Source organism: Gallinula chloropus, assembly GCF_964237585.1.
Source record: "Gallinula chloropus genome assembly, chromosome: 14".
In the NCBI taxonomy this organism is placed as follows: domain Eukaryota; kingdom Metazoa; phylum Chordata; class Aves; order Gruiformes; family Rallidae; genus Gallinula; species Gallinula chloropus.
The window spans coordinates 6,376,659-6,404,239 of record NC_140099.1 but is presented as its reverse complement, the minus strand read 5'-3'; the positions used below and the strand labels follow the sequence as shown (position 1 = coordinate 6,404,239).

General features: G+C 45.3%; 2 protein-coding genes across 2 annotated transcripts in view; both read left to right on the top strand.

Moving 5' to 3' along the window:
- CEP170B (centrosomal protein 170B) overlaps nucleotides 1-1,963 on the top strand; it is a gene marked incomplete at its 5' end in the record, with an annotated part of 54,454 nt that extends 52,491 nt beyond the window's left edge. Inside the window, 2 exons of the mRNA XM_084270448.1 lie at nucleotides 699-750; nucleotides 1,463-1,963. Of these exons, the coding sequence (XP_084126574.1) occupies nucleotides 699-750; nucleotides 1,463-1,698 (288 nt within the window). The 3' untranslated portion in view covers nucleotides 1,699-1,963. The remainder of the gene's footprint in view (nucleotides 1-698; nucleotides 751-1,462) is intronic.
- Nucleotides 1,964-12,762: 10,799 nt separating this feature from the next.
- Nucleotides 12,763-24,546, top strand: PLD4 (phospholipase D family member 4; the record flags this gene model as incomplete). Its single annotated transcript, XM_084270702.1, has 11 exons — nucleotides 12,763-12,804; nucleotides 13,502-13,591; nucleotides 15,144-15,358; nucleotides 16,041-16,224; nucleotides 17,541-17,661; nucleotides 18,184-18,311; nucleotides 18,476-18,676; nucleotides 19,073-19,212; nucleotides 21,723-21,888; nucleotides 22,953-23,049; nucleotides 24,338-24,546. 11 exons carry the CDS (start codon nucleotides 12,763-12,765, stop codon nucleotides 24,544-24,546), a joined length of 1,593 nt encoding a protein of 530 aa, XP_084126828.1.
- Nucleotides 24,547-27,581: the final 3,035 nt, after the last annotated feature.

Genomic DNA, 27,581 nt, shown 5'->3' with positions numbered 1-27,581 from the left:
TAAGGAGGATGTGAAAGAGCCTCTGTGCAGTTAATCTGGCTGGCATTTCAAATCTAAACCCCACTGTGGCTATGAACAGGGTGGTGTTGTGCAGAACTTGGTGAAATGATGCAGAGCAGAGGTCCCTGTGTGCTGAGCAGATGCTCCTAGATACTGATCATAGAATCAGAGGATGGTTTCAGTTGGAAGGAGCCTTTAAAGGTCATCTAGTCCAACCCTCCTGCAATGAGCAGGGACATCTTCAACTAGATGAGGTTGCTCAGACCCCTATCCAACCTGACCTTGAATGTTTCCAGGCACGGGGCACCTACCACTTCTCTGGGCAACCTCTTCCAGTGTTTCACCAGCTCAGTTGTAAAAAAATTCTTCCTTGAATCTAGTCTAAATCTATCCTCTTTTGTTTTAAAACCATTACTGCTTTTCCTATTGCAATAGGCCTTAATAAAAATTCTGTCCCTATCTTTCTTGTAAGCCCCTGTTAAGTGTTGAAAGTTCACAATATGGTCTCCCTGACATAGTCTCTTCTCTGGGCTAAACAAGCCCAACTGTCTCAGCCTTTCCTTGTAGGAGAGACCTGTCCCATTCTGTTAAACAGGGTTGGAATTCACTTTGAGCCTTCTTGATCAGGTAAGACTAGATTCCTGTGTCAGTTGAGAACTTTGTTACTTAATTTTCCATTCTGATGCTTTTGTTTCTAGGAAATCAGTTCTATCCTGAAGGAGCTCAGGAGAGTTCAAAAACAACTTGAAGGTTGGTCATGTAACACGTTCTTTTTCTCTCTCAAATCTCAGTAAGTGGCCCAGAGTAAAATAAAGTGGCTTGGTTGGGCAGTGGAAGCTGGGGAAGCCTGCAGAGGTTCAGGTTGTTAGCGTGGCGCTCTCTTGACGAGTGCCTATGGAATGAACAGCAGATTGATCTTCTGCTCTACATTTTGAAGAAAACTATTGACTTTTGCAATGTGGAAGCTCTTGTAGAAATTGTGGTTATTAGCATGTTTCCACAAGATGAGCTGGCAGAGGTCTGTTCTGCTTAAATAATAAACCCCAGCTCTTTCAGCCAGTAAGGTGTGCTGTGCTTTTTGGACTTGAGTTTTTCACATAGAGCGCTGCAATACAAGAGGCAAGACAAGCTCTTGCATCATCTAGAAGCTTAGTAAAGACATATAAAAATGTATAGGTGTTATTTTGGGCTCCTGCTAAATAAAAGCTTGCTGTTTGGCTGCTGCAGCAGCGGGAAAGTTGAATATCCTCATAGCTTCAGTTTGGGAGAGGTTTTGCTTGTTCAAGCTGCTCAGGCCTGAAGGTATTGATGAGTAAAACACCCTGACTGAAATGCACATGAGTACAGCCTAAAGTTCTACTGCTGTTAACATGTAGGCAGCAACCTTCTGTTCAGGAACTGCTGAGCACTGCTAATATGTCTGTGTATGTCTCTCTCTCTCTTCCTTCTTTTCTCCCCCCAGTCATAAACGCTATCGTTGACCCTACTGGAAACTTGGACATAGTTGCCAGTAACAAAGCATCTTCTGCTGCTAAACAACCTACAGCCACTAAAGTCAGGACTGCTAACACTTCTGGGTCCACGCTGGAGACTCTGTCCCCAGCACAGATGAGAAACTACACACAGAAATCGAACTGTGGGTCTTCTAGCTTACAAGATTCCAATTTCATTCCAGATGGAGAGAAATACGTGATCTGATACAATATTTTGTATTGCTATCATGTTGTAATCTACTGTTGCATTAGTATTGTGTGTGAGTGGTTTGTGGACAGTTTGTGTGGAGCAGTTGTTTAGATTGCTAACACGTTGCACAGAAAAAACCCCAATCTATGCTGTGAGGGTGAATGGAGAGGCTGTGTATGCCTTCTGAGCAGGACTAGCGCTGTGGAGCAGCACATATGCAGCATAGAGGCTAACTGATTTTTAGAAAATTACTCTCTCTCTTCCAGTGTGCCATAAGAAAACAGGCTTTGCACACACCCTGTTCAGTACTGCTGAAGCGTTCCTGCATTGGTCTGTTCTGCAGCTCTGATGAGGTGCAAGTTAAAAACCACCATTTGGTTCGTTTTGGTTGGTTTTTTGGGTTTTTTTAATTGTACAACTGAAGCATTTCCAGCTCCGTTAGAATCAACCTGTCAGTCCAGTGGAGTGACTGTGCAATACCTTGGGTTTCTAGCAGAAACTCTTAGTGCAGCTGTGTAAGAAGCCCTTTTCAGCAGTTGTAGAACAAAAAACAAAGGTGACCACACTGAAGTTGTGCACTGTCTCATTTTCAGTCCAAAAACCAAATGAAGATGGAGTAAACCCTTTGTTTTCCTCTTGAGAAAGTGTAAAAGTCATGGTATGAATGTAAAGACTACTACTGCAGTTACTATTTTTGATGACCCCAAAGTTTGGGGTAGGTACAAGTCCAATTTTACAGGTTAGCTTGCCAAATTGTCATTGTTTTGGTACAAATGCTGTCTTTAAACTGTTGTTGGTTTTGTTGTTTTGGTTTTTTTTTTTTAAATATATACAATCTTTTTACAATGAGCTACAAATGCTCTTGGCTGGGCCAAAGACGAAGATGTTTACGATTAGCTAATTGCTAAGACAGGCATCTGTTCCAATGGCTCATGTAATAAACTTAATTGCACAGTTGCTGTGAACTAGCATTCACTTGACAGCACTGAAAAAACAATGGCTTAAATGTAGCTCCACCTTTATGGCTGGTTCTGTTACAAATTTTTTTCAGTACTGCAGTGCTTGAAGATGCCATTCTGTGGCATTCTCCAGAAACTATTCAGCAGTGTCAAGCACTTGGTACAGCTGGGATTTTTGCCTGGATTATTTTGGGGTCCATTATAATCCTAGAAATCCTGAGGATCTTGTGCAGTTGCACTGAGCAATTCCTTGCTTAAAAAGAAGTTGGGTTTTGTGTTCTGTCTTTCAGTTACAAAATTGCAATTGCAAAATGCCAAGCAATTTTCTTTCCTTGCTTTAAGCACAGAAGTTCTGGTTTTGAGGGGATTTCTGTTTGCTCCCAGTTTTTTCTGCCTTGTATCAATTCCCTCTTCATTCTTCCCGGTCAATAAACAATAATCAAGTAAAGAAGTTCTTTTGTAGCTGTGGAGGATACATTTGCTGGGAAAGGTGAGCAGATGAGTTCCACTTTGCCCTCATACAGTGTGTAGTTTAACCAGTGAAAATGGTTTCCCAAGCTTGACTGCTTCTTGTGTGCTGACTTTATATTTTGGGGTGGGTCGTGGATCCCTTAGCTAAGCTTCAGTAGTTACCTGAGCTTTTCTGCTAGATTGTTGTAACTGTGAGACCCTCCTGAGGTGACTTAAATAAACAGGGATGCTCACAAAGTGTTTAATCTTACTAGTGGAGACCATGATTGCTCTCCTGGTGAAGCTAGTGGAGCTTTCTATCCGTTTCAGCAGAAACAGGATCGGTCCCCAAACTGGGAGTGTGCTAACAGGTGTTAGTTGCCTTTTGAGTGTGCAAGATGCTGGCTGGTAAACAATAGGTGCAAATATCCTTCCAAGGTTCCCAGTAGGTTATAAGACTCATCTGCTTGTGCGGAGTTGCTCTTCCATGAAGAAATCTGCTGGATTTCATGTAGGTGAATGCAGAATAAACAAAACAAAAAGAGAATTTGCCCTTGCTGTTCCTCTGCCTGCAGAGTCTGCGCTGTCTGAATGTGTTCACTCGGTCGTTTACTCTGATCTGTCTTTTCTTGAAGTACCTGACTGTGTCCTTGATGAATGCCATACATGGTGGTATCATTCCTGACGTACCAGACACAACCTTTTCAGGCCCTTTGTGGTGAGGGTTTGAACCGACCAGGTGCTACCCCAACTCTCTAGGAGTTAAAGGACCTTCACGGATAAGGTGTTGCAGTTAGTTTCAGTTTTGCTGCAGAGACATGTGAGTTACTCAGACATCTGACTTTAATTGTTGTTACCCACATTTCCACATCTTCATGGCTGTGATTTTGTTCTCTACAACATGTCCTTGATGGGACTTCTGTTTACTTTCACTTGAAAAATGCTCGATTCTCCTTTCATTTGTGAAAACATCAGGGATGGATTTTCTTCCTTGGTTGCTGTGTTCTGAACCTGAGAGAGAGCCCACAGACACCTTACAGCAGTTAATTAACCCACAAAACACGGTCCCTTTTCAAGTGACTAATAAGGATGCAACAATTGGTGTCTGTTTGTAATTTGGAAATGTTTGTGTGAAGTGGGGGGGAGGATGCACAGCTTGATTTGTTCTATTTGGGGCTCAGCCAAGCTATAAAATGCTTGTGTGTCCTGACACAACGTTCATCCCTCCATCTTGGCATTCACACCAGTTTTGCTGGTCAGTGATGAAACGCAACAATGTACCTGCGCTTGTCTTCGCCGCCTCGGCAGTGCGGCCCGTTTGCACTTGTCTGCTCCAGATAAGCCAAAGAACTGCTGTCTGACTGTACCTCCTTCAGTCACCCACTCTTCATTCTTACAAGCAGTACTGTACCAGCTGTGGAAACACGCCTCTGTGTGACTCCAGTGGTGTCAGAGTGGGTGGCCTGGGATCAGTGCGTGGGATTCCTGTTGGCTTCCATGAGCTATGGGTGGCCCTTGCGTGGAGTTTGGTAGGGGTGATGCTGACCTGTGGGTCACACTTGTACCATGTTGCTCTCGTGTGTTTTGTATCTGACTAAGGAAATGTAACAAAGGGTGGGGTTTTCAAAGCCTCTCGGGTCTTCTGGGCTCCTGTACACCTTGGGTGCCTGACGGCCGTGAGCACCTTTCCAAATCCCAGCCCTCAGCTCTTCCACTGTACTTGAAAACCACCTTCTCAGTTCGATGCTTTCAAATGTAAAACCCTGTTACTCTCTTCTGATGGAGTGAATGTAAATTCCTGTGAGAATGTGTACCAGCTTTGTGAGCAAGGGCCTAAATGTACCTATGGTGATCTCCTGTAGCAGTCGTGCTCCAGGAGAAAAGATTGTCTGCATCATCTTTGAGTATTTTAGTAAAGGTACAACTAGGGGAATGTTTACATAGAGCTTACTGAGAAAAAGAGGAGGAAAAAAATACAAAAAAGAAAAAAAAAAAGGAAAGATAGATTAAAAAGTGTACAAAGTATTTAAGTGCAAGATTCTACTAGTTTTGCTCTTGTTTTGCAGATCACACTAGCTATTTTTGCAGTTCAGTAAATGTGTATAACTTTTGCAAAGACCAGACAACTACCTGTTCACTTTTCGATGTGCCCCGTGCTGAATTGTGCCTATTTCACTCTCTGCTGTTGTTATGCTGCTGATTCTGCTGTTCTGAACTGTTCACTGGATCATTCCATTTGCATGCAACACAAATGCAAGCTGAGCTGTCTGAGAGTAAAGCTGAAACACGTTTGTATAACTTGAATCGATTAATGACGTTCTCTTTTCCACACCCTCTTGAAATGCTGTGTATAATTCAGATTTGTTTCTCCTGCCCTGATTTTTTTTCCCCTCCCCACTTTATGTTTTGGTTTTGGGGGTTTTGTTTTTGGGGTTTTTTTTGTTTGTTTGTTTTGTTTTGAATGGTTATTTATTTTTGTTTGGATTCTAGGCAGTATCTGTACATTTTGTTTCAAGGTGATGTTGTGGACGTCTTTAAAAAAATAAATTGTTATTTTATATAATTTTATCATAAAGTTGCTCTAATAAATCATTCTTTTATCATGTGACAATGATTCTGGATTTCCTGTGCTAATTTGGGGGCGAGGATGTCTTTGGTGGGTTGTATTTTTGAGCTGCCTGTTTATATTGATGTTAACTACAGCGTAATAAAAGCATTGTAAGCAACTGCAGGCTCACAGCACAACTGGATCTGTCCTGGTGACACCTATGGCAGGGGTAGACCCAACTCCAGAGGTGCAGGAGTCTCTTTCCCCCATCCTGGCACGTGCAGGCTGGAAGGTCCCCATCGCCCAAGCGTGATCTCACTTCTGAGTATGGTATGGTGACTGTTCATTTTAGTACTGATTTGCTTAATTGCCATGATTAACCATGGTAGGTAAATCCAGCCTGGATATGGGCATTCCCTGGCAGGCATGGGAATATAGAAAGCCACTATTTATTATACTCCTTTGCTCTCACCTTACATATATATATATATATATATACACACACACATTTATATTTTGGAGGTTTTATCCATGAAATTCTTCTGGTTTTTCTCTTTGTTCTGTTGCTGCCCTCCCTTCCTCCCGTGGGTCTGTCTGACCCCTGCATCCTTCCCAGCACTTCTGGAATAGTGTTTATTCCCCCTCTCCCTCTGCACGGCTTTGAGGTGTTGGTCACCCCACCCTGCTCAGTGCTGTGTGGGGCTCTGGCTCCACGTTCTCTGCATTTACACAGCTTTCTGTAGGAAATGGAACGTGTGTAGCTGCAAAAACAGTACTTTGTTGGCCAGCAACAGCTACAATGCAGACAAAAGGTGGGGAGATCAGTACCTCACCGGGATCAGTGAAAGGACCTCCCATCCCCTGGTGACCTTTGCATCAGAAGCTTGAACATGAGACCTTTTGTGCTCATAGGGAGGGATTTTCTGTTTAGTAAAATAATTTAAATTCTGCCTCTCTTAAAAACCTTTCTTGAACTTGGTGTGTGCTGTGTCTGCAGAGGAGTCTTCCCATGTTCCCTGCCATACAGGGCTGGGTTGCACCCCGACTGCTTCTCCACAGGCTTCCCCAGCAGCACTGAGCGGTGGGTGAGCTGGGATGCTACACCAAGGGCCCTTTTGAAATCAATAGCACATCCACTTCATTAATTTTTAACACTCTGACTGAATAAACATGGGAGGTAGTGGAACGGTGGCCAAAACTCTTTGCAGTGTAGTGAAAGTTCCTGTCTGGCAGAATTTAAAAGTAAAAGGTGGATGGCAAATGTAATGATCCCCTCTGTGCCTCTTCCTGCAGGGTGCTCAACTGCAATCCTGCCTGGCTCTGACACGTCATCTCTGCTGGGAAAGAGCTTTGTTCTGTGTGTCTGTGTGTGTGTAAGGGAGCACAGGAAAGTGGTGCCTGGAGCAGGGTCTGCAGGATCCTTCCTCGGAGCAAGAATTTCAGTCCTGGGAGGGATGCACTCTTGCTTTTTGACACTGTGTGAGGATCAACTGCTGGATCCTCCTCTGCTGGGTCCTGCCAACCATCCCTTTTCCAACCAGGGCATTTGTGAATGGCACAAGAGCGAAGTCCCACCAGTCTCAGCTTTTTCTGGTGGGATGGGGTTGGCATGGGGCAGCGGGGAGGGGTGGGGGGGTTGGCTGAGGGTTGTGTTGCTTTCCTCAGGGAGGGGTACAGCTGTTTGCAGATATTTGGAGCACCTGCACACAGGAGCACACTTGATGCAGCTTTTCTAGAAAAAGTGCTTTATTTTAATGGTTTGACTGCTTGACTTGGGCTGAGCAAGGGAAGCAGAGGAAAATGAACATCAGAAAATAGTTCTCACAGGGACTCTACCTGCCTTAAGCTTTTTTTCTCTTCCTCTGAACAGAAATCACCAAAAATGCTGTACTTGCCAGAAGAATTGGAGCTAGAAAAGTAACACTTCTGCCTCTTTCAACATCCAGCTCTGGAGTCTTAGCAAGGGGAAAAAAAAATTACAGACCCAAAATGTGGCATCCACTCAGGGCTATGTTGTAGGCAAGGAACCATCCAGGGTGAAATTCAGTGTCAGCAAGAGCTGCTGTGGATTTAGCACAGCTGTATGTGGGCAATAGCAGGTCACTCCTGGGTGGTGTTTCTCCACGGTGTGGGTCTCCCTCCTGGCTGCTGATAGCTGGGCAGGCTTGCAGAGGATGGGTTATAATGCAGCCTGTAACAGACCTTCAGCACAGGCAGAGCAACCTCTGTGTAAGCAAGAAAAACGTTCCTCTTCAGGAGGACACCTAGATGATCTTCAAGGTCCCTTCCAACCCAAATAGTTCTGTGAGTCAACGATAACATTGGGTCAGGCCAGTGATTTCCTGGGTGCTTTATGCAAATCGAAGAGGAGGGATGAAGTTGTTGTAATCCCCAACCAGCTACACTCAAGGCAGATGGAGCATCCTGAAGCTTTTCCTAATAATTGTAGGTCATCTTTTCTAGGTGTGGCTGGAGGGCCAGGGCCACCTGAGAGAAGTGACATGACTGAGATAGCAAAAGACTCTAAAAGAGCCCTGACAGAGCTGTACAAATCACTAATTATTTTTCACATTGGAATGTAACGGGGTTTTTCCCCAACCAAATATAGATGACAAACATTAAATCACAGGTTGAGCAAAATTATTCCAGGTAAGTGTTAAACGCTTCAAGTTAAATGGTTGATGTCAAGGGTTTCATGTTTTGGTGAACTTACTTATTGCATTTTTTTTGAAAGCAGAAATAGATTAAATCTTTAAAAATTATTCTATGGAAAAAAAAAAATCACAATTGTGTTTAGACCTTGGATTTTCTTTAAGCTTGTTGGCTGAATCCCTTCTCAATGCTTGTCCTGAAGTGACGTCTCCCTCCCCAGCCCGTTTGACTGTACAGTCTCTTGGCACAAAGTATAAATAGAGCGTTTTTCTCCTGGGGCATAAGGACCCTGACTGTTCCTGCCTCCCAGCCTTCTGCTGACTGTTGGTGTTGGGAGCCCAGCCACCTCCTGAAACAGCAAGTGCAGTTTTGTAGTGCTCCCTGCAGCGACAGCGCTGTTTCCATCTATTATTAGCTCTTGGAGATGAGAACGTGTTAAAGTGGCAGCTGCTTCTTCGTGAGCCTCCCACGCAGGCGTTAGGGGACCTGGCACCCTGCTAGCAAACCCCAGTCCCAGTGTACATTCAGAGGGTGCTCGTTAGCTGCAGCGTGGCATCTGACTGTCAGGTGAGAGATCTATTTACTCGGTGTGTGGGATGGTGGCAAGTCAACCAGAGCAACTGGTGGAAGGAGCCTCGTCTGAGAGAGGGGGAAGAGGAGGAATAAAAAAGATCACTTGTTTGCCCTGAAACCTGCAGCCTCTTTGTTTCCTCCTTCCAACTGCATGAGTTGGTCGAATAAACAGTAATAATTCTCCCCTCAAACCCACTTCCATCCTTAAACCCTCAGAGCTGCATCACTGCTAGCAAGGCCAGAAATGTGGAGTTGCTGCTGAGCTGGGCTGTGATAAGGAGAAGGAAACCAGGCTTTTGCAAGCTGGAGAGGAGGAGGACAATGAGATTAACCAGAGCTGGAAGTGGTTAGAGCTGCCTTGAGCTCAGGAGGTGCTCAGCTGAAATACTTAGTTTGGCTGCTCAGTCTCTGAAGTTGGCAGAGGGACAGGGGTGTTTCCCAGAGGTGACCTGGTCCTTTGGCATGGTGGCTCACTGGAGTGGCCTCTTGTCCCTTGGTGCAGATGAACCCTCTACAAAGGAGGATCCGGTCTTCAGCTTTCCGGTAACCTGAGTCTAAAGGGATGGCAGAAGCCTTTGCCCAGTTTTTAAGCTCTGCTTGGACAGAGATTTGGGATGGCCCCAGTGGCAGGTGATCTGTGTACAGCAGTAAATCTAGGAGAGAGACAACTGGTCAGACAGACATCCTGTCTGCTTCGCCATCTCCTTTTCTCTTCCCTTTGGCCTTCACAGAGTTGCAACTTGTGTGCTGATCCCAGGGGAAGCAGAGGATTCGTGACACCTTCGGCTTCCCAGAGAAAGGCCTCTCTGCTGTACCTGACCTCTGGCTCTTCTTAGCTTTTCCATCTTCAGCATCTTAACACAAGGTATGATAAAGCCTCATGATCCTTCTTGGCTCTCAGTTCTCTCTCTGTCATTTTTGCTCCCTACAGCAACCTTCCTCAGGTTCTGAACAAGAGAAATACGTCCTTCAATTGGTTCGAGGGGCTCCCTGGAGAGGAGCAGAGGCATTGCTGTGTACAGTGCTGTCAGTCAAGGTGGATTTTTATGGAAGGCCTCGTTTCTTAGGAGCTGCCTCATGCCCAGTATTGTGTGTAAACTTCTCCCTCATGGTATCACTGCAAATTCCAAATACCACGCTTTTAAGACAAAAGTTGTATTATTTCAAAGGACCTAGCTTGCTACCTTATGGGACCAAGGATGGTCAGGCAAGAGGAACTGGGTAGAGAGGTGGTTTGGGAGGGTTTGTTTGCGTGTTTAAAATGAAGCTTCTGGCAGATCAAGAATGAAGCAGTGAGAATATCACCATGCCTGGGACTCAAGTGGCACAAAGCTGAGCAATCCTTTCGAATGGCGTCTTCTAGTGCTGATCTGCCCTCTGATCTTACACCGCTGAGGGCAGAGGGAACTTACCTGTCCCACAGAGTTTGAGCCAGGTCAGGCACTGCAGAAAGGTGTGCCAGAAAAGTGAAAATCAGGGGCTGGAGGTGAAGAACTGGACAGCAACAGCTAGATGATAACTTGGGACTCTCAGCGCCTGTTGTGAAAGTCTGTGTTTAAGAGGAAGTCATCTGCAGCAGCAGGAGGAAACAAACAGAAGAACCTGAAACTAATCTGCTGCCTTTTGTAAGTAGAGTCGGGACTAACATTGGACTACACCCAGACAGGATGATGTCTCCCAGGATGGTAAGTACATTCATTTGCCATCATCATGAGAGTGCTGGAGGGTGGTCGTAGAGATCTGGATGCACTTGGTTCATCTGAGGAGCTTCAGGCAGCTTCCGGGGATGATTTTGTCTGCTGAGAAGCCTCATCCTTGTGTTTGAAATCCAAAATCCAGAACAGTTCGATGTTGGTGGAGAAAACAATTAGCAAAAGTTATTTTGGGGGCAGGGAGAAAGCAGCTTTAGTGCTGTAGACAAGAGTCTCCTGTGTGTACTCAGCAGACTTTGGTATTAGATTGTGTTCCAGTCTGTGAAGCAACACTAAGTAGGGCTGGTATTTATTGTTCTTGGATGGACTTCAGTGGTTGAAACTGGGAGCTGGTAAAGCCCTGAAAGCTTGAAGAGAGACGTATTTAATTACTGGCCAGCTACAATATTATTCTTAAGAATTCTGTTTGGGTCTGTGATGTTTGCTTTATTGAAAATTAAAGTGTGATTTTCTAGTGCAGCTCTCATGGCTTCTGTGTAGCAGCTGGGAATCTAACCTATCTCCGGTCAAAGATACCAAGATGGACTTTGAACCAAGTGTTAGGTGACTCTTCCTGCAAAGATGAGATCTGTTTGCTCTCATATTTTAAGAGAAATGCTGCTTTTTTGAAGCCATTTTGTAACTTGCTGAAAGAGAGAACTGAAACCAGTTGCTTCTCGTAAAGGTCCCTCCTGAAGCCATCACACAGCTCTAAGTGCACCTGCAGCTGCAGTCCCTTACCAAGGCACTGCCTGGGTCACTGAATGTATGGTGGGGGGTGCTCTAGCTTTGGAGGGACAAGGTGGCCCCTCTCCAGCTCTGGCTCTGTGGTGAGAACCGCCCAGGGCAGCCGGTGGGGCTTTGCTACTGGACAGCCCAGGTGGCTGGGACAGCCACAGCCAAAGCAGCAAGCTGTGGAGTGTGACCTGCAGCCTCCCTGGGCTCTCCAGGTCTAGGTTGAAGGGCTGCTGCCATTGCTTCTGGTTGCCTTTCTCCTTCTCCTTTGAAATCCACTTGCCTCAGTTTCCTACCAGACTCCTGAGCCTCTTCTCTCTTGCTCCCTCCTCTTTTTGCTCCCACTAAGTTTCCTGGGTGGTTATTTGACCAGTTTCTCTCAAGGTGGGGGAATGATGTGTGTGTCAGGGTCACACAGCCTTCTCTGTGTGGTTCTATCTTCCTTTTGCCTGGGCTGTAAGCTCCCTGGGGTAAGACACCATGTCTGTGCTCTGTGCTTAAAGCATGGACTGAGATTTCAGGGGCATGGGGACCTGACACTCACCAGGGAATGGCCAGCTGTGTCACAGCTGGCAGCAGCTCAGTTTCTCCAGCGCTGGGGGAATGGGTGTTACCTGCCAACATTTGTAACTGCAGCTTGTGTAAAAGCTTGGACCTGGGGGCAGCAAGAGAAAGTGCCAGTGGAAAGTGTGAGTAGAACTGCCTTGGAAAGTACAGATGGTAACACCAAGCAGCAGACTCTGAAATGGAAACTTTGCTTCCATCGCTGCAGCTCTGGGGTGCTTTTAACCATGACTCTTCATACTTTTCCTTCCCTCTCCCTTTTCTCATTCTCCATTGTCTGCTCTTTCACCTTTGGTCCTCTCTTTTCACATCCCTCTCCACATTCCCCAAGCCACTGTTTGATGTCCACCTCCCTTGTCTCCCAAGACATCCTCCACTTCTTTGCTTCAGCCCCACTAGTTCCTGTGAGCTGGGTCCCACAGGAAGCCTCTGGGGCTGTGTCCATGCTGTGCCTGACTCCTGACTGGTCCATGTGGTCACAGCATCCGTGCAGAAGAGTGGTGTGGGCAGGAGCTGGACACAGCATGGGCATGTGTGGGAGGACAGACACCATGAGCCCCCCCAGTTCAGGTGACAACAGCTGTGAACATATGGTAAGATGTATGGGGACAAGTCTGGCAGGATCCTTCCTACCTAAAACTTGTTTGACTGTGGCCACCCCCAGAGCAACTGCACATCCCATACAGTTGCAGCACGCTCACCCCCCAGGCTCCAAATACCCAGTGCCTCAGGGACAGGAAGTGGCAGTTTGGGGACTGGGCAGGTGGTGATACCATCTGGCAGCACTTTTTGAAACTTGCCATGCACCAGGATGTGCTTCTGGCTTCTGAGCATGAAAAAGGACAGCTGACTCCTCTGGGGTCAGTTCACCTCTGCCAGGGCAGGGATGATTCCTGACCCTTTAGGCATGTGTGAAGTTTTTGGGTTGACCTTTGAGAAGGCAAAACAGGCAAGCAGCCAGCCACCCCTACCCTGCTGTCTGCTTTGAGTTTGGGCTTGTTTTGGTATTTGCCCTTTCAGTTGCCTCTGCTGGTGACAGGAGAAGACAAGGAGCAATACCGTTGGGGGAGGAAAAGATGTTAATGTACTTCCCAGTGTCATGGCTGCAACAAGGGGAGAAGAGTTTAGATTGTAGAAGAGTTTAGATTGTAGAAGAGTTTAGATTGTAGCCTCATCCATGCCCCCTTAGCAGAATCTCTTCTGGAAGAGACACAACAGCTCAGGTGCATCAGAAAAGAGCAGGACCCCAGTAGTCACACACAGGATGACAACAATGCAGCACACTGTCACCTGTGGCTTCTGCATTCACTGATTAGCTTGCTGGGAAACGTCTTGGCTTGCAAGGGGGCAGAAGTGGGTGTTGGAGGGGGAATTGAAGAGGCGGCGTTGCAGTTGTTTACATGTTAATTACCACAGTGATTTTGGTGTGTAGATAGCACCAGGGAAAAACTGCAGGGACCTGTCTCTCTCACTTTGGAGGCTGTTAACAGTCACGGGAGGCCCACGATAGAGGGAGGCTGCTGCACAAAGCCACTCTGAGGTTTAAAGCACGGGCAATAACCTGCCGCTTCGGTCTGTAACCGGTTTGATACGAGCTCTGCCATAAAGCTTTATTCTTCCCCTTGCATACATTTCTTGTTTTTCAGATTGTGAAAAGAGCATTAAAAGAATCCCTGAGGTTTAATGAGTGTTCCAGCATGAAATTAAGCGTGACCAATCAAAAAGACGTCAGAACGGTAATTACCGGGATCCAGTGCACTGGCTCACAGGAGCTGAGGCTGCCCTGGCCTTTCTCAAAAGCACCAGCAGCTCAGGAGTGATTGTATTGCCTGCTTCAGAAACCCGTGTAGGCTTCAATCCTATCTGTAAACAAGCCAGTGACAAAGCCCTCATTGATTTATCCGGCAGACTGACCAAACCTTGCCGGGAGGGAGCGATGGGGAGCCCAATCCTGCAGCCCTGGCTCAGGACAGGGAAACCTCACTGCCAGGAGTAACGCAGCGCTTGTTTAGCTCTGCAGCACATCTGGAGGACCTGAACATCAGAGCCTACAGCCGAGATGTGGCTTCAAAATAGATCTCTTACTTTAGAAATGCCTCCTAAAACCTGTGTGGTGGAGAAGTCTTGCCGGTGTGTTTGGAAATGCCAAACTCTTTAAAAAATTGGTGGGAGTATTGTTGCCGTCGATGGGAGGGGAAACAAAGCAGAGGGCAAAAACACAAGCAGCCAGTCAGTTTAAAAGCTTCCTCTCATTCAAATCACTGCCTGGAGTCGAGGGCAGCACGGTAGGGAGGAAAAAGGGAGAGAGAGAAAAGGCAAAGTAAGAACTTTATCCACCCAACTTTCACACATGCTCCTTTGGGAGCTCCAGTTTGCAGCCCCAGGACCGCTCCCAGGTGCAGCTCTCCTGCCTGCAGGTTCACAAGCTCAGTGCTGCAGTGCACCGTGGTGGGTGGATGATCCCAGCTTCTGGGAATTGCCATCTGGAGCCAGACTGGATAATTGTTGGGAGGGAAAACGGTTCTGACCTGGTGGCTGTCCTTAACTTACAGAGCCTGCTGCTGTCTGTTACAGCACGTGAGTGGCTGCACTCCAGATCTGGATATACCAGGTGTCCAGGGTATTTTTTTCCCCATCTACATTCAGAAAGGGGAAAAAAAAAAAAAGGGAAGTTCAGAAACTGAGAAATGAATCTAACTCACCACACCAGAATGACAAGAAAATACTGCTCACTCAACACAGGGATAAATGAGACCTGTGTAGTTTCACTTAAGTGAGGTTTACTTTAGAAGGCAAAACCAGAACATGATTGGTAACAACAAAACATCCTTCTGCCTCTGATATTTTCAGGCCTATTTTTTCTCCTCTGACTTAGTGAACTTCCTCATTACAGTAGTGCTGGGCTTGATCCCACAGCTAACGTTGTGTTACGTATTCCCTTCTTTTGATTTTGGTAGCAATTTTGTTGAGTGCTCATTTGTCTTGAGCTAAAATAAAGCTGATCAGTGTCAAAATAATCACAAGGTTTGGAAAAAAACCCCCAACATGTTAGCATAGGAAAAATTGAAACAAAACTAAAATCATTTTCCTCACATAAACCAACCCCTATGTAGCTCGTGGTCCTTGCTTTGAGTGACGTATCTAAGAACACAATCTTTGAGTATATGAAAGCAGAATGACTGTTCAATGATTGTGATTTAGTTACCTGCAATAGGGAATCATCCATTGGCTGGTGCATCAGTGACTTGGTGATGGCTTACATCCTCTCTTATTTGGATTCTGTTCTAGTTTCAAATCTTAGGGACAGTTTTGATACTTGCTCTTGTTGTCCTGATGACTGTTTACTTGGTGAGAGTGAACAGCACAGTTGAGCCTAAGGAAGAAGAAGAAGAAACAGTTGTCGATGTTTACGAAGAGGTGGAGGAGGAAGAAGGACTCTATGGAGCTCTCTCAGGAACCACAATAACTGAGGAGGACACCAACAGGTCCAATGACTCCTGCAGGTAAGCCGTGCCAAAGGGCACGGGGAGCAGCAAGAGAGAAATAGTGGAGAAATAGTTACAAACATGACAATATCAGCATGGCTGTTATTCTCTTCCCATTCTATAATAAATGATAAAGAACTCTAGTTTGGGAAACATAGGGGTGTTGTTTAGGCACCGGATCCTTAGCAGTAGCCTGCTATGAGGGGCAGGAGGGGCAGTATTGCAGCTCCACTACTGCTCCTGTGCTTGTATGATCAGCATAGCTCTGGAGCTGCTCCACCACCTCCAGCCATCGTCCCTTTATGGCAGTGGTGGGAGGCAGCAGCGTGACCAGTGGAAAAAGCAGCCTCTGCTGAACTCACCCCCCTTTCAGAGGCTGGAAGGGGCAATGGGTGTTTGTCCCAGGAAGAGAGGAGAGGATACTAAAGGGACTCCCAGCCCCAGGAGGTTATTTTTCTTTAGAATGGTAAAATTCAAAGCTCAGAGTGGCTACTGAGAATCCATTCCACTGGATTTTGTGAATACTTTTAGGTTTGGCTATAAAAACTGAGGATACAGAGTACTCACAGATTGCTTGTCCAGTTCAGCTCATTTGCTTTTGAGGTTGATGTTCAAAATGGCCAGCTGTACAGTTTGACAGATGCTTGTTTCCCTGCTTGAGTCAAGTAATTTGTTTCACGATATACAATTGCCCTTGCAGCTTTGAACTTGTGGAAAATGTTCCTTATGACTTAGCTTTTGAGATAAATAGCACTGCAGCCAAACCCTTGTACCAAGCCTGGATGAGACTCCTTGATATAGCCCAGGAGAACATTCACGTGGCTTCTTACTATTGGTCTCTCACTGGGAAGGATATCAATGTCAATGATTCATCTTCCAAGCAGGTAGGAGAAAATGACCAGAACATCTCTGGCTGTATGTATCATGCAATGTGTGGTCTGTCTCTCAGAGATGCTGCTTGATTAGGAAGAGTCAAGAAAGGTTTTCCATGCTGGGCTGAAGCAGCACACCAGCTTTCCTCCTCCAGTTGAGCTAGGATTAGTCTGAGTATGTCTCTGCTGTGTTATAGGAGCAACCCAGAGGTCAGTCTCTCAAACCCACACTCGCCTATCCTGCATGTTGTCAGCCTGCAGTAGGGGAAGCCAGTGGCATGGCTGAAGGCCCTACAGAACCCCATATACACAAGTGAATGTGCCAATTCCCACTGGAAGAGTGGAAGAGTCAGAAAGCAAAGTCTGCTGGACATTTGTGTCAGATGCTGCTTCTCCCCGTGTGCAGACACAACATCTCCATTTGCCCATTTGCAGGTGTTCCTGAGCCATACCATGAGACAGCAGCTCAGGGCATTTGCTCTCCTTTGCAGGTCTGTCCTTGTGTGCATCTCGGGCAGACAGGCTTCCTGCAAGGCCTCTCTGGCTCCACCACCAAAAGTAAATGGCAGAGCCCATGGCATGGCCTCACCTTGTGTCCACCCATCAGGTTTAATTGTCTCTTGGCTCTTGTTTGGCCTGTGGCATCTGGCAACCTCCCAGGCAATCCTGAGCAGAGTCTGGGGGACAATATGGGCTGAGGACTCTTCAGAAGAGCAGAAGGGACAAGGCTGTATATCAGGCAGATACACAGTTCAGTCATGTGTTGGGAATCATGTTGTTAGCTTATAGACCAGATGCTGGCCTCTTTATTACACTGGGCAGATCCTCTGCCTCCCTCCTGGAACAGCTTTCTCATTATCTTCACTCTCTGGGACTGCCCTCCTTGTCTTCCTCACCAGGTGGGTCTGGTGCTGTAACCTGACTCACTTCCTCCACACCAGAAGTGCCAGATGTGAGGCTAAAGAGTCTCTGCTAAAGGTGCAGTTCAGTTTAGGATAGTCTCTGTTACTTTTACCCTTGGGAAAAATGATGCAACAATATCTGTTGAGCATCAGTATCCAACAGTTGACCTTCAATGGGGAGTTCACTAGGGTGTTTGTGGTCATACTTTTAAACTTGACAGAAAAGAAACTTTGACTCATACATGGAATCAGTATCTTTGTTCCCTTTCTTCTCTGATTGAAACACTCCAGAAACAGGTGATAATTCTGACTTCTTTGTGTTGGCATTCTTCAAAGGAAGCATCCATTAGTGACACTGTATTTGCATGTGTTTTACTAAACGTTCTGTAACAGAATATGAAAATTAACAAGCAATGTACTGTACAGGGTGAAGCTATCCTGAAGAGGTTTGAGGAATTACTCAAGGAGAATGTCTCTGTGTATGTTGCAGCAAGTGTGCCAACTTTGGCTACAAATTCAACTGACCTTGAGTTTTTAGAGGAAAAAGGTAATTATCTCCGTTTTTTGGTGACATCCTTGAAATCTCAGTAATGCAAAAAGGCACCTGAGAAACCAGTGTCCAAGGTCTATTCTGGTGTGGCACTTAGGTGGGCTCAAAGGACAGGCACTATGCATCACTAGCTCGTGGTTTCTGTGTATGTTGTCATGCCCTGAGGCATGTTTCTGAAAGTTCATATTTTGTGTATTTTTACAAGTTATCACATTCCTGGGAATGTGCTTGTGAATTTTGGTAGTTATTACCAGGCGCAGCTATCGGACATCCAGACATGTCAGGGGAGCAGTATCAATTACCATCTCCATGCTGTATCACAGAATCACAGAACTTTAGGAGTCAGAAAGGACCTCAAAAGATTGTCTAGTCCAACCACCCTGTCTGAGCAGGGTCACCTAGATACGGTCACACAGGAACATGTCGAGGCAGGTTTTGAATGTCTCCAGAGAAGGAGACTCCACAGCCTCTCTGGGCAGTATCTAAACCTCTTTTTCTCCCCTCCCCATCTTTCTTCAGGGGCTCATGTGAAAAAGATTGATTTTGGACGTTTGGCAGGAGGAGTGTTGCATAGCAAGTTCTGGATTGTAGACATGAAGCACGTATACATTGGCAGTGCAAATATGGACTGGAGGTCTTTATCTCAGGTAAGTTCTGCTGCTGCACCTTCAAAACTTGGGGGGAAATTCATGTCCAAGCACATAACAGAGAAATTCTAATGATGTGAAATACTGTCTGAGCAGGAGAAACAGCAAGAAGCCTTGGGAGGTGGCTCGCTCAGGGGCTGTGACATGGCTTCCTCTATTTGCAGGTGAAAGAGTTTGGTGCTGTGATATACAACTGCAGCTGCTTAGCCAAAGACCTCTGGAAGACGTTTAGTACTTACTGGGATCTTGGACATGCTAATGCTACCATCCCATTCCCTTGGCCTCATAATTACTCTACCCACATTAACAACCGCCGGCCTCTGGAAGTAGAATTTAATGGAATCTTGACAAAAGCCTATTTTTCTGTAAGTATGTTTGAAAACAACCAGGTAGTCTGTAAACTAGATTTAAGCATTGGCCAGAAAAGTTTATTCAGCAGTCCCCAGCTACCTGTGCTCCAGTTGGGTAATCGTTCATTCGGCAGGTTTCTCTGGAACTACTCAAGGAGTAAGAGTTGACCCAGCCTCACCTGTCAGGTAGTATGGCAAGGATGGGGTGCAGGTCTCCTTTCGTCAACTGTGGGCTCAATAGATCAATACATACCTGACCCATCAGGGCATGGCAGGTATGAGGAATGCTGGTGGTCCACCTCAAGTGCTTTGTGCTACTGTAATGAAAACCAAACAGATCTGAATATAAATTAATCATGGTCTGACAGAAAAAGGATCAAATCACTGACCCATGTGCCTTTCTCTTTACAGGCTTCTCCTCCAACATTTTGTCCAGAAGGTCGCACCCATGACCTCTTTGCCATCATCAGTACTATCAGTGAGGCACAGAAGTTTGTCTATGTTTCTGTTATGGAATATTTCCCTACCAGCCGTTTTGTTCATCCAGAAAGGTATAATTTTAATCCTGAACAAATCAGTTGACTGTGCATTGTTTAAAGGAGAAATGTACTGTTCCTCTCTTCTGCAGTGAAAGCACTCAGTGGAGAGCACTGAGGCTCTGCTCTGCATTCACAACTGCCTTGTTCACTGTGCAAACACTGATTCTACAGGAAGGTTGCTATCCAACACTGCTCACGTGCTTCACTGGTGTTTTAGAGCAGCCTCCTGTGGCCTTCAGGAGGCAAGAAAACTCTGAAGTGCCAGACTAGGGACAGTCATGTACAGCTCCCTTCAAAACACAGCAGAGCAGCTTTATGAATAGAGAAAGGAATGGGAACAGCAGAAATATATCTGACCTCCAACTTTGGCAGAGAAAATACTGGCTTGCTCCTCTCCTCTGCTCCTGTTGCTCTGTTACTTTTTTTTCAGAAGACTCTTGACTTCTGGCCCTGCTGCCTGTAGTTCCTGGCCATTAGTTTAGAGGGTGATTCTTGACTGTCCTTCTTGACCTCTGCAACAGCAGCTGAAACAGCCTCTCAAAGAAACTTTGGGGGTTTATTCTCCTTTTTTATAATTCCATCGACGGACATCCAAGTTCCTGAAGTGTGCTGGTGTGTGCAGCAGCAGCAGCTCTCAAAGAGAAGGTGGCAGTGGTGATCTGGAGTGATCAAATGTGCGTGGTGGACCACTGCCCCTGTGAGCTGCCCAGGGTCACAGCAGGATCATGCAGACCCTGCACATCAACTCAAATCTCACACGGAACGTTAGTGAGTCATGGGGCAACGACTCCCAGGTAGGCTTGAATTAGGATGTTTACATGCAACCAAGTGCTTATAAGCTTATCTGCTTGCAACACTTCTGAGTTTTCCAATCATCTACATAATCTGACTGAGAAACAGGTTGAAGCAAAATAATTATGGTCAATATGGCTTGTGAAGAATAAGGTGAGCTCTAGGTTGCCATTTAGCCAGAATTATGCCATGCATCATGCCCTGTGTCATGGCTGTATAAAGCCTCTGTTGTCTAACTGGCATGAGTATGTTAGCAGGAAGAGTGTAGGATGATAGGTAGACAGAGATAATTCCGCTGCCCTTGAAACAAAATCTCAAAGACTAGCTTCTGCTTGGAGAATGTTTTTTATAAATCAAATAGCTTTTTGTTTCCTGTGTTGTACAGTTGGGTTTCTTCTCATCTCCTGCTTTTAGTTAAGAATAGATGAATAGAAAGTCTCTTTTCCCCCTTAGGAATGAGTGTGTTAATACTCCTCAGTCTTCATCTGAAGCCCTAATCCACCATTTGTGCCATCTAGGGCCTGATCAGATGCAAACAAGAGTTTGAAAGGCCTAGGGAGAGCTGAACAGGGCCTGGGGCTCTCTCCACAGCAACCAGCTGTAGTGTAATGAATTGGGGCTGATTAGTTCAGGTTAGGTTCCTCCAGCAGCTGAGGCAGAGGGAACAAAGCTGCTGTCTTAATGCCTGAGTGTTAATCAACTAGAAACCGATATATTTGAAAAATGGAAGCTGTTCAAAAATAGAATTTCTGAATAGCATCCTTTTCTGAGCTGTTCAGGATCTACAAGTCAGCCTGAGCCTGAAAGCACATGGCTGGTCTATTGACTGCAGTAGGATGATGTGTGAGCAGTAACTGGAGAATTCAGGCCCTTGCAAACCAAAAGGAATAAGTTAGGCAAATTAATTCACCAGAGCTCACAGGACTATGAGTGAGTGCTAGACCCCTCTCTGTCAGTCCCACAGTCTGTACCAATGAGCCTTGCCTTCCTCCATGCAGCACTTCTTAGGACCTATGGAATGAAAACACTACGTGGATGTTTGGTGTTATTAGGGGATATACACCATCCAGCTCTCAGTGTGTAGTTGGGTTAAAAAATGTTCCCCATAGCTCCTGCCAACACAAATGTCAGGAGCACAGACAGCCCCAGGTTTGGAGAGCACAGCTGGGGTTGTTTCCTTAGGGGTGCACAGCATACTAAAGACAGCAAGGAGGGATGGGGAGGGATAGAGCCTCCATGCTGGTTGATGGTGCAGGACCTCTGGGGACACTGGAAACAGTCTCTGGGGTCCTGAAACTACCATATTCTGCAAAATGGCTCTTAGGCTTTCCTCTAGGCTCTGTGCTGTCCTTTCTACTTCGTGCTGTATGCCTTGGAGTTACGTTGGAGTTGCTATTGTTATTTTTAGTTTCCTAGGGAAACGAGTGTGACGGTGCCATGCTCTGTATGCAGCTGTGAACACCCACTTTTCTGAGCTTTACATTTTTTGATTGATTTCATCACAACTTGGCAGAGACTGGAGATCTCAAAGCACGCTGGGATAAGAACTGTCTGGGTAGAAGGCTGAAATGTTATTTAAACCCCCCAGTGAAGGCACATGCGCTTCTCTTACTAGACATCAGAGATCCCATCTGTGCACGGCCTCACTTGTATTCTCAGTTTATTGTCACGTCTTTCTACTTAACTATTTCAAAAATACCCCTTGTTCTGTGTACCTACTCTGTCTCTAGATACTGGCCAGCCATTGACAACGCTCTGAGACGTGTCGCTTTCAACCGCAGAGTACAAATCCGGCTTCTGGTCAGCTGCTGGACCCACTCTGACCCAGCCATGCTCTACTATCTGAAGTCCTTGCGTGCTCTCAACAACCCAGATGCCCACATCAGTGTCGACGTGGTATGATAAGAAACTTGATTTTTGGAAAGACAGCTTGAGGATATGGGCCACCCACTGGTTTTTGGAGTCTAAGCTCCCAGTTGCATGTGCAAATATCGGGTTTTAGAGAAGCAGATTGTCCATTGTTGCAGTGGCTCTTTGGGTTCCTTGAGAAAATAAGGCCCAAGAGATAATCTTTGAGGAAGCAGCTATTGCAAGCTACTAGTGATACCATGGGGATGTGCCTAGCTGCAGTGCTTGCAACATTACCCAGGCAGTCGCTTTTGCTGAGCGCCTTGACAGGAATAGTTTATATGACAACTCAGTGCTCTCCTCCTGCACCTTTTCCTGTAAGGAGTATCTTTACTGGGTCTAATTACAGTCAGTTTTTTACAATTGAGATCTTTGCTGATTGCCTATATAAATAGGCCCTTTTCTAAACAGTAAATATTATACATAGACCATTAGGTATTAGGCTGGGATGCATCGAGTGGGGTGGGGATGGTGTGGAAGCTCCCAATATAATGCAGCTACCCCAAAAGAGAGAAGTTACAGAAGGAAGGAGGAATGGTTTAAAAAAAAAAAAAATAAACCAACCAACCAAAACCCCAAAAACCCCAAACTGACAGAAATGTAGATTTTAGTAAGAGTTAACACAAAAAGTTAGGCGTTATTGTTTCCTGCAGTACCCCTTGTGTCTGTGATCAGCCCATTCTAGCACCAAATAAGAGCAGCAATCAGTGGTAAATGTAGATCTATTAAACAGCTGCCTAAAACGGCATTTAATTGTCTGCCCTGTAATGATAATAGCTGTGCCACTAATGGAACATTGTGAAGCAAACATTATCCTTATCTGATCTCAATTGCTTATCCAATTTTATGTGTGCTGAAAGTACTATTTGTTAGATTTCTTGGATAAGAGTAAAATCTCTTTTATGGTGTGTTTAATAACTGTGTGTGTAATATTCTCTTTTGTTCTTTCTGCAATATTCTACTCTGGAAACAGAAAATCTGCACTGTCCAATTATTCGATCTGTTCCTCACTCTGCTATTTCTATTTATGTTTTTAATTTCTCTCCATCCAGAAACTCTTCATCGTTCCAGTTCTGAATCACACAAGTATTCCTTATGGGAGAGTGAATCACAACAAATACATGGTTACTGATAAAGTAGCCTATATTGGTATGTACTCCCTTTTTCCAAAGACATTATCTTCAGATCTATAGGATTGAGACTGAGATGGGATGGGTTGTGATATGAAAAAAGGCTTCATTTTGCCATGTAAAGTGTATGATTTATCAGAATGTCTGCCCTGGGTAAAGAAGTAGAGATGTGAAGGGGAGAAAATAATATAGGTCAAGTTCAGTAAGGGATTATTTGATATGATTGCAAACCATTAAGAAGAGAGTGTGCCAAGTCTGAGAGCACAGCCAGTGACAGTCACAGTAGGAATTTCACAGGCTGTGTGCTCAGAACGATGCAGCAATAGCTGATGCTGTAGTATTTAACGTTACTGTGCTTTAATAAAAAAGAAATTGCTGGGAGGAATTAATTCTGTGTGCTGTTTGCTGAACAGAATTCTAGGAATGGAAATGAGAAAACAGCAGTGTCAATTGCTGCTTGATTCCTGAACATCAGGATGGAGCTTATTTTTTCACTCTTTTATCAGGATCCCTCAAAAAAGGGAATGTGAAAGGGCTCTGTCCTTTCAGACAGCTCCAAGCAATGCAAGCCAGCCAAGAGCCTGATCTTCCAGCAGGCTGAGGACCTGCAGCTCCAATTGCCCTTAACAGAACTTGTTTCTTCCTGAGTTGACTTTTGAAGATAGATAAACAGATGATTTGTTTCCACGCCTCAGCACCTCCTGAAACTGAGAGTAGATTTTTCTGGTTAAGGTGAATGCCAGAAGTGCTGAGTGATAAAATGTGTACTTTTCCACAGTGTTTGATTTTCTGAATGGTTGTAGACTGGGAGAGGGCCCGAGACAGTATCTACAGCTGGATTCACAGCTTTGCCTGGTTTAAAAGCAGGCATTGCATGCTGAGCTCGGAACAGCTCCTGAGGAGTTACTGATCAAGGGTCCAGATTCTCCTCTTGTTTTCCTTTAACAAGCAAAGAGAATTAAGTTGATTAAGAATTATTATTTTTTTAAGCACAGAAACCCATATCAAGCATTGGCTTTTAACCCCTCTTAATACCCATATTTAGAATTAATAGATTTGTCTGTCTCTGCCACACGCTGTGTGGAATCAGAAGGTTATGAAGCATCAGGGTTGTGGTTAACACTGTCTTTCCAAAACCCAAGGTCTGGAATAAGGAGGAGGTGACCTGTTTTTTTGCTGGTCTTAATGAGATTTGCAGTTGTACAGCAAATCAGCAAAGTCAGGCAGTGTGGACTTAACAAGTGTGGATATCAAACAGAACACTGGGAAATGAATGTTTCCTAATTAGCCTTTTTTCTATTGCATAGGGACTTCCAATTGGTCAGAAGATTACTTCATTAATACAGCTGGAGTGGGACTAATTATCAAACAGAATTTGACCAGCCTGCAGAGAAGGCAACTGCCTCTCCAGGAGCAATTAAAAAACCTTTTTGAGCGAGACTGGAATTCCAACTACGCAGTGAATCTGGAAGACGTGGAGGGACAGAAAGACTGTAACTGGAGGGATCAAATCTGAAGTCAATTAAAATATACATTTTAAATAGAAAGAAAAATATATCTGAATCTGGTTCCCCAGGCAAAGCAAGGAGCTTTCTTTTTTATGCCTTTGTCAGAGAAATTGCTTCCTCATCGTGTCCAGAGTGCTTGATGATGTGAGAACTTCTCATAGTTGACTATCTACAAAACCCCTAGTCGGTGTGTGATATTTCCTTCTCTGTGTGATTACCTTATCCCATAGTTAATTAAATGCATACAGTGTTATGTGATGAGTGATATTAAAGCAAACATGGAAGATACAACCAGCTCTTAATACACCAGGGATGTAGATCGTTACTGCTGTTATATTTTATCGTAGGGCGCTATATATTTGACACTCAATGTTCCATTAGCAGTGTTTGCTTACATGTGTCTAAGCACATTTTTAATAAACTCCTGGCTGCTTTAAGATTTCAACCATGTAAGTAAGCACCTGCAATAGCAAGGGCAGATTTTTAAAGCATTTGGGAATCAGAGGTACACAGCAATACCTGTATTTCAGTGTTGAGTCTGTCACCAGAGTTAAATGCCTGGGATTTAAATCTTGTGGCCAGCTTCCAGCTCAGCTTCCCTGGACCCCTGTGTGTCTGGGGGTGTTCAGATGTCTGTGTGGTGGCCTCATGTGGCAAACAGGATGGGGGGAGCAGGGTGAAGCTACTGCTTGAGTGCTGCTGCAGCAAAGGCTTCCCACCTGCACAATGGGAAGTGCTTGGAGAACTTCCTTGCTCCTTTAGGGATGTCCTGGCACTGGTCCTGACCAATGTGGTGTCTCTGTGCTGCTTTTTCTTCTGCCATCTCACAGGGACCATAAACCTGAGCCATCTGGTACCTTATGTCCTTATCTGCCACCGCACAGTGGCTCTGCCCTGGATCGTTATGAGAAGTGACAGCAAAGAAAGCAGGGGCTGAGCTCCAGCCGTGAAGGGGTGTCTGTGACACTGGGCTGGGGCTCCATGAACCTCACTGGTGCCTGACACTGGAAATGGGGTGGCAAAGTGGAGCTTTTGGTTTGGGTCTGATGTAGAGCAGAGGTGAGAGCCCAAGGCAAAGGCTCCACAGAAGGATCAAACAACCCCCCTACCCTGGCATACCATCTCTGGAGCTGTGGTAGAACAGAGGAACTCTCCAGCCCCAGAAGACACATGGCACAGCTCATGGCTTTGCTTCCATCCTGGCAGGGCCCCACTTGGTGGTATTTTAGCTCTGAAGCCATCTCTCTTGCCACAGGCACAGCACTGAGTAGAGGTAGTACAGGCTTCTCCATTGCAGTGTAACCTCCCAGTCAGTGTTTTGGTGCTTTTGAATCCCTGCCCTGTGCTCAGAATGACAAAAGGACCTGCTGTGATCATCTGTGTGTGAACTGATTTGTATCTTTGTGAATGCACACAAATCCCCATCCAAATAAGGCTCCCTCCTCATGAGGTCTTCTGGAGACGATCCCAACTGATTTTCCATTTGCTTGGTTTCCAGACTGCTCCTTAGCCATCTCTGCCAGACACTTCCAAGATCCCTTGGATTGTAGTTACATTTAGAGGTAACACTGAAATTTTGTGAGTATTCATACACCTGCAAACACATTGAGGAAGATTCTGGTGCTTTTAGTGTTCTCCTCTGCTATTTCCTTTCTAGAGGCTGCATAATATTTTGGGATTTCCAGTCACTAATTAAAATTGCTGGCAAAGTAGAACCTTCCCAGCTGGTTTTCACTAGCTCCATTTCATGGGTTTATTATCCTGTACCAACCAATACACCTGACCGTGCACTGTATTCATACTTGCAAGCAAGAATGGCATCCAACAGATTTTTCCCAGCTCCACGAGCACTTGCAAACGGTGGAGCAGTTTGAAAATCTTGTTGAGAAGTTTCATCTTTTGAACCAACCAACCTGTTTTCCAGCGAGCAGTGAGATCCTCTAGATGGCACTCGCAGCTATGTTTTCACTGGCTTGATGGGGAGGGATTACTGCAGGAGTTAGAAGGAAACTTCTAGGGAGCTCAAATCAGTGCTGGGCAAGTTGTTCAGTGGGACGGTTTCTGGTCAAGCTGGGAGATTATCTGCTGGTAATGTATGAGTCGTGTGGGATAAGGTTCAGTTTATAAGGAGAAAAATCGGGGCTTATGAGAGCACCCTTTTATTTTCTTTATTGACATCACTTGTGTGGTTTTCCTCCAGGTGAGGAGGAGAGGTTTACAATCGCAACAACGAACTTGAGTTTCTTTCCCTGGTTTCTTATGAGGCTTTTTAAGCCCTTTCTTAGCTTGATTTCCTGTGCTTGCTGGAATATGGTGTAAATTATTACCAGGCTTTGAATCTCTTAGTACTTTTCCATTTATACAACAGGATCCTTATCCACTCACCTGTTGCTTGTCTCCTTTTGATTATGATTTCTTCACATTCAGAACTGGACCAAAGGTAAGCTGGGCCATTCAGTAATGTTTGTTAGCCTCTGTTTATTATCCTTGGATGGTTTTCTGTCCACTAACACTCCCAGGTCCTTTTCCTCCAGGGAGCTCTCCAGCCATTCTGCCCTAAGCCTGTAGCATTGTGACCAAAATACAAGACTCTGCACTTGGCCTTCTTGAACCCCATAAGGCTGGGGTCTGCTCATCCATCCAGCCTGTCCAGCTCCCTCTGCAGAGCCTGCCTTCCCTTGGTCAGAACCTTGGCTAGTATGCTTATTTGCACCTTTCCTAAAGCTGACAGTACCCTATTTGGAGGAAGACTTAATCGCTACTTCTTTCCTCTACTGCTCTTCCCTTGATTGTATCATCCACCTTCTAAAAATGTCATAGTGATTATGCAGTCATTCCTATCTTAGAGCTCAATTCTAATTGACTTGACTCTTTCACCTTTGCAGCAGACTCCCAAGTTCAGTGCTGTCGGGGTGGATCCCTATTTGTGAGCACAAGTAAATGGATGCTACCTGAGAAACAGTTTGTGTGAAGGCTGCTATGCAGGCTGATGTGAACTGCTCCTAGAATCAGATGTCTTTTATTACATACATTGCCTTTTCCT